Source organism: Mus caroli, unplaced genomic scaffold (genome assembly GCF_978045245.1).
Source record: "Mus caroli unplaced genomic scaffold, Mus_caroli_1 scaffold_22, whole genome shotgun sequence".
NCBI classification, from domain to species: Eukaryota; Metazoa; Chordata; class Mammalia; order Rodentia; family Muridae; genus Mus; species Mus caroli.
The window spans coordinates 15587451-15594071 of NW_028227277.1; the positions used below are offsets into that span (position 1 = coordinate 15587451).

The following is a 6621-nucleotide window of genomic DNA, read 5'->3' on the forward strand; positions in this document are numbered from 1 at the left end:
TCCTTCCTTCCTTTCTTTCTTTCTTTCTTTCTTTCTTTCTTTCTTTCTTTCTTTCTTTCTTTCTTTTTCTTTCTATCATTTCTCCCTTTCTCTCTTTCTTTCTTTTTTTTTCAAAACCAGTAAAATGAATAAATAAATAAATAAAATTTAAAATAGAATGCTGAAAAAAAACCCTAAAATTCGAAAAAAAAAAAGAAAAGAAAAAAAAAGAAAAGAAAAAATACACAAGTATTCAAAATGTCCCTAAAATTGATCAGTTTCCGGAAGCATGGTAGAATGCTGGCAGATGTTAGAGTAGTAGTTAAGAACTACATTCTCATCCATAGGCAGAGAAAGTGACACTGAGCTTGGTGTGGGCTTTTGACTCTTCAAAGGCTACACTCAATAGGACACTTCTTCAAACAAAACCATGTCTCCTAATCTTCTCAAATATAATAACAATCCGTGGTCACTAAAAATACAAAAATATATACATATGGGGTTCACACCATTTTTTTTTATTAGACCAGCTGCTACCAGATAGTGAGATAGATGGTAAGAATGAAATGGGTATTAGATGTAAGGTAACATGATGTATAGAAAATTATTGTAGGTTCTCAAGAAAAAAATCTAAGGGACTACTACAATGTTAAGCAAGCTGAAAAATTTAGAGTAAGACAGGGTCCCAAATATAATAAAAGTATGATATAGCAAACTTTTGCTAAAGGATTAAGTTTTCCTTGTGAAATAACTTATTTTCCTTACACTTCAATTTTATTGACAATATTATTCATTCTTAAAGAAACTGTTTTCATTATTGTTTTCTTGGTGCCATGTATGGAAATAGTCTATTGATTCAAAGAGATGATAATTCCTACAGTATAAAACACCCACATTTCATGAGAAATTTAACTGATATAAGTACAGACATCACAGGGCCTAGATAAATATACTAAAGACCTATTGTGATGGCTACTCTTGGTTGTCAACCTCTGGAGTGAACTACAATCAAGAAATTTAGAACAAACCTGTGGGATTTCTTGGGATGGAGGGACTTGGTTTGAACCATTGAGTCAAGAAGAAACATGCTATTAATCTGGATCTTGAGGCAGGAATACACTCCTCTACTGGAGCCTACAAAAGGACATGGAAAAAGAAAGCTTCTTATTCTTGCCTTCTTGCTCTTGCTTTGCTAGCAAGTGCATTCCTTCCCTGTCATTTCATCAACCCACTCCATTATATGTGTGTGTGTGTGCTTGAACGTGTGTTTGTACGTGTGCTCGTGTGTCTGTGTGTGTATTAGGTTGTGTGTGAAGCTGTGTGTATGTGTTTGTCTATGAGTGTATGTGTGTGCATGTAACGGTATGTAAACAGAAAGAGAAGATCTTTTTCCCTAGAGAACCTTTACTAACCCACCTATAAAAATATTTTGTTAATTACAAAAGCCTCTTCTTACAGGAATGGTGGCTTTGACAGCTAAGAGAGTTCTCAAGCGGAATTTTCATATGTGAAATTTGTCCATGTTAAGAAAAGTGATAGAAAACTGTTTTACCTGGCTTCCAGTGAAATCTTCTATGGATGGTCATAACACTTTGATTCAAAGGGAAAAATGATGGTGGAATAGTGAATATTTAAAAAAAATTGCTGTTTCTTGGCAAGTAAAATCCGTAGAAAATTGATCATATTCATCAGCATATTATGAAGCTATATTTTTTATGTTTACTTATTTTTATTGGATATTTTATTTATTTACACTTCAAATGTTATCTCCTTTCCTGGTTTCCCGCCTCTCAGAAACTCTGTATCCCATCCTCTCTCCCCCTGCTCAAAAGAGGGTGTTCCTCTACTCACCCACCCACACCCACTTCCCTGATCTCAACTTTCCTCCACTGGGGCATCTTTCATGCCATGAAGCTGTATTTTATATCTTCACAGTCAACATTTTCCAACTTTGAACTGGTCCCATCCATTGAATCAAGGAGGCAAGCATAAAGACCATTATGTGGTAAGTTGCAACTGTCGAGTCCTGAAGGTATTTATAGAATGTAGCTTAATTTCTGGTATTTAAATTATTCTTAATATTTAAGCCTTCAATTTGGAGAGGGATAGTTGGCCATGATTCTTAACATAGTAATGATGCCATAAACATTAATATTCCTCTAGAATAGTTCTATACATGAACTTTGGGAAAAATATGGAGACACATAAAATCTCCCTTTTCATAGGAATAATATTAGAAGGAGGAAATAATAGACAAACAAGTACATTATATCTAATGGGTAGTGACAAGCACAGAAATTGCCCAAAGAAAAGAAAAAACAAATCTAAAATTTGATCTGTGTGTTTTAAATATTGGGAAAAAAATCTCAATATTAAATGCTTTCTCGATAGAAAAGAAAAATGGGGAGTATATATTTAACTGTCCACAAAAAAGAAAGAAAGAAAAAAGAAAGAAAGAAACAAACAAACAAACAAGCAAATAAACAAAAATGGTTGACAGAAAAAAGTCCTCTGTGTGTGTGTGTGTGTGTGTGTGTGTGTGTGTGTGTGAATGTTTTCATATATGGAATAAAGGAAAAAACCAAAATGGTAAGTGATATTGTAAAATATGAAAACAAAATTTACTACATTCACACAATGGATAAAGAAGAAAATATTATTGTATATTACAGCATCTGGAAAACAGTATTATGAGAAATAAAAGAGAAAACCAACATATTATACCATTAACTGCGTCATCCAGAAATGAGGAGTGACTGCTTAAATGGTTTACAGAACTTAGAAAATGATGGCACATTACCTAAATATTATCACTACGATGTAAATGCATTTTTCATTAAAAGGGTAAATGTTATAAATAAATCTAAGTGAAGCTTTTATTTTAAAATGTTCCTTTAGAGTCCTTTGGTAAAATATACAAACCCATAGACATTCTGTTTTTCCTGTAGGATGTCTCAATTTTGTATTACTTTCCCATTTCAGTCTTATTTCAAATAGTGAAGATTAATATGAAGCACATCTAAAGTACGAAGGGAAGAGTTTTTTGAACATTCAAAGAAATGTCCAGGAAAAATAAATTGTTTTTAACAAAATTCAAAGAGATGTAACATGAAAAGACAGAATCAACAACGAAAAGGCTTCCTTTTCTACCATACTATTCCTTTTGGGGGGTGTTATGAACACAAAAAGAAAGTCTATAAGCAGGCCTGCTTTTTATATTGCAAGCATCAACACCTTTTAGGGACAAATCAGACACTATCCTGGCCCCCCCGCACCCTTTCCCACCCCCACCCCACCCCCAGTTTAGGATGAGAGGCAGCTCCTGCCTTGTCTGTAGTTATAATGCTTGTTTCTATTTCGTCACGGTTGTGCAATAATTTCCCCGACTGCCTGAGGACAGCTATGCCCCCGCCATTTGTCCTAGGTCAGTGTTTATCCAACAGTCAAATCACCTCCATCCAGCCTATATACCATGAATACTGCCAGTCTCGCTGTGAGAAAGGATAATGAAAGAGAGCAATTTCGGGAAGGGTTCAAAATCGATGCCACCAAGAACGAACATGATGCTAGTAAGATGTTCATCGGGGAACTTTCCCAAGAAATAAGCAAGCAGGTACTTCTGGAATACTTGTCTAAGTTTGGTGAAGTAATAGACTTTATTATAAAAACAGACCCAAATACCGGTCTGTCTAGGGGATTTGGATTCGTGCTTTTCAAAGACAGTGCCACAGTAGAGAAGGTGCTTCGAGTGAAAGACCACAAAGTTGATGGCAAGAAAATAAAATTTAAAAGGGCTAAAGCCCTGGAATCTCAATTCCCCAATAAAAAGATTTTTGTGGGTGGGCTGAACCCGCGGATGTCTGAAGAAAAAATAAGGGCTTACTTTGGCACATTTGGGCAGATAGAGGCTATAGAGCTTCCACTGTGTTCCGACACTCAGGAAAGAAGAGCTTTCGGCTTTATCAAATACAGGGATGAAAACTCCGTTAGAAAGGTCTTAAAAACCAGGTACCATTTCATTGGCTCCAGTCGTTGTGAAGTTAAAATGGCATACCCTAAAGAATATACAGCCGGACAGTTGAGTAAAAGAAAGACTATAGCTAAAGATAGTACAAGAAAATCAGTTCCAGCTGTGGAGTTAGAAAACAATTGGAGAGGAGGAGGCAGCCCAAGCTTCCACACTATGGCTAACCCCGATGCTCAAGAAGCCAACCAAGATGCCCACAGAGCTGACTCATATACTTCTAGAGCAAACTCGGATGTACCTTTGGCAACTGTCCGTGGTTTCAGGGATACCCCCAATGCTTTCCAGTCGAACTCTAATGTTTTTGTGACAAATTCAACTGCTTTCATGGCAAGCAGTAATACTTTGAGGTCAAGCTCAAATACTGTATGGGTAAGCCATTGTGCTCTGGAGGCAAACCCAAATACCTTCTTGGCAAGCCGGTATACTCTTCCAAACACCTTAAGAATAAGCCAATACACTTTGGGAACATACGCAAATTCCTTAGGAGTGAGCCAGTATGCTTTGGCAGCGTTTTCAAATACTTTCGGGATAAACCAATATGCTTTGGGGGCAAATCAAAATGCTTTCTGGACAAACCAGTATCCTTTCGGAACATACTCAGATGCTTATGGGATAGGCCAATATGCTTCTGGAACAAGTCCAAATGCTTTTGGGGCAGGCCAGTATAGTTTGGGTACCAAGTCAGATACCTGCAGGACAAACTGCTATGCTCTTGTGGCAAATCCATACAATATCTGGACAAACCAAAATGTTTTGGCGACAAACCCACATGTTTTCAGGATAAGCCAGTATGTTCTTGGGGCAAACCCAAGTGCCTTTGGGTCAAGTCAGTATTCGGTGGGAGCAACCCAAAACAGTTTTGGACCAAATCTACATAACTTCGGAGCAAATGGAAATTTTTGTGGGGCAGCTGGAAGTGGTGGAAGTACTGGAGGAGTTAATTTTTCTCAAGTATATGGCAATTTCCTGAATGTCTGGAATACACTGCCAGCTTTTCACGGCCCTGATGGTGATCATTTCTCCCTCTACAGTTATGGGGCTTATGATGCAAGATCTGCACCTAATTACAATGTGCAAATAAGCTTGTCAACACTCCCTGGGAATGGTTACCAGAGAATTTATTCAGCGTTTTGAAGCCTAACTACAAATCCTCTATCTGAGGACCATTCTGTCCAACAATAAAACATTCAGTAATTATATGAAATGGCCCAACTACTGATTGATTGGACATTGCCACTATTTGCAGCAACTTTTGAAGTATCAATACATTTTCTATCACCTTTAACCATTGGACCTACAATAAAAAGACAAAGGCTTGAAACTAACTTGCTGAAGTTAGTTTGCTGGAAAATAAACATTGAAAACATTTATTTTTGAGTGTCTGCTGTTTTGAATTGGGTTATTCTTTTGACCTTTACATGTGTTTTGCTGCAGAGAGGGAAGAGACATTTATTACTGCCCCCTTATCTTGAATTCTGTGTTGCTGTATTTGGGTTAGAGGTACTCATACAGTCCATTCAACTAGTTAATTTCAGTGAATAGAAACAAATTGCTTCTGAATACTTTCTGAAAAATATATTTTTATGTTTGTTGCATGTCCCAAATGTACACATTCTCATGATGTGAAACACAATCACTATTGCAAACGACTTTTACTTTTGTGAATTCTATTGTTAGTTAATCCAGGAATTTCCCCTTTACCTTATGACCACACAGTTTGACAAGCTTATAGTTTCCTAATTAGAACTCACAAGTTGTATTCCTTGGTCTTTATTCTGGCTCTGTTTTTACCCTTATTTTGAGACAGAGACTTATTAAGTTACATAGGCTACCCTTTAACAAGGTGACTTTGAACTTGAAATCCTTCTGCCTCAGCATTACTTGGTTTTATTTCTAAATATTCAGTGATTTTTCTCCCTCAGTCTACCTTCTATTTACAGGGATCTATTCTATGTCAGAAATTAAATTCAGGGAAACAATCCCAAGAGGATAGAATTATACCTAATTATTAAGAGAAATTTTACAAAAGATGGCTTGCCCAGCCATCTAAAATGTATCTTGGCCAGGGGCTTACAGGAGGGATAAGTGAAATGAGTTGGCCTTTGCCAATAATATGCGAGGAGGCATGCAAAGTTGAGAATAAAGACAGCACTCATCTTAGTAACACAGAATTTTCTTGTTTGGTTGGTTGGATATTTAGTTTGATATTGTGTTTGCTTGTTTGATTAAGAGTCGAAACAGGGTGTGTGCATGATTACTAAGGAAAGGGTAGTAAAAAGGGCTAAAACATTCTCAGCAGCAACATAACAAACCATCAATGTGAATTCTATATATTTCAATTTTTTTCAAGTAAATAGTCGTTATTGTTTTTAAAGGAAAAGTTTTAATGCTAAATATAATATCTAAATACTATCAAAAATCTGTTTCATCATGTAATCAAAACATTTACTGGGACAACAAGTCCTTGCCATATTAGCAATTTAGAACTAATATCTTCTAAAATGCACATGGACAATGGAAGTTTTGGCATATTAGTGGAATTGTGAACGAGATATTTTTAGCAAGGTTAATAAACTCATGAGATCAAATAATGTAGACCATCCATACCCCTAGAT

At 36.3% G+C, this 6621-nt stretch overlaps 1 protein-coding gene across 1 annotated transcript; it reads left to right on the forward strand.

Annotated features, from left to right (window-relative positions):
* Positions 1 to 3422: 3422 nt before the first annotated feature.
* Positions 3423 to 5307, forward strand: LOC147000073 (uncharacterized). Its single transcript, XM_085834333.1, has one exon. The coding sequence runs from the start codon at positions 3452 to 3454 to the stop codon at positions 5138 to 5140; it is 1689 nt and encodes a 562-aa protein (XP_085690459.1). The 5' UTR covers positions 3423 to 3451; the 3' UTR covers positions 5141 to 5307.
* The last annotated feature ends 1314 nt before the right edge of the window (positions 5308 to 6621 follow it).

Bases quoted from the DNA above. Each gene is read 5' to 3' on its own strand.
- LOC147000073 (XM_085834333.1), top strand. From the start codon at position 3,452: ATGAATACTGCCAGTCTCGCTGTGAGAAAGGATAATGAAAGAGAGCAA.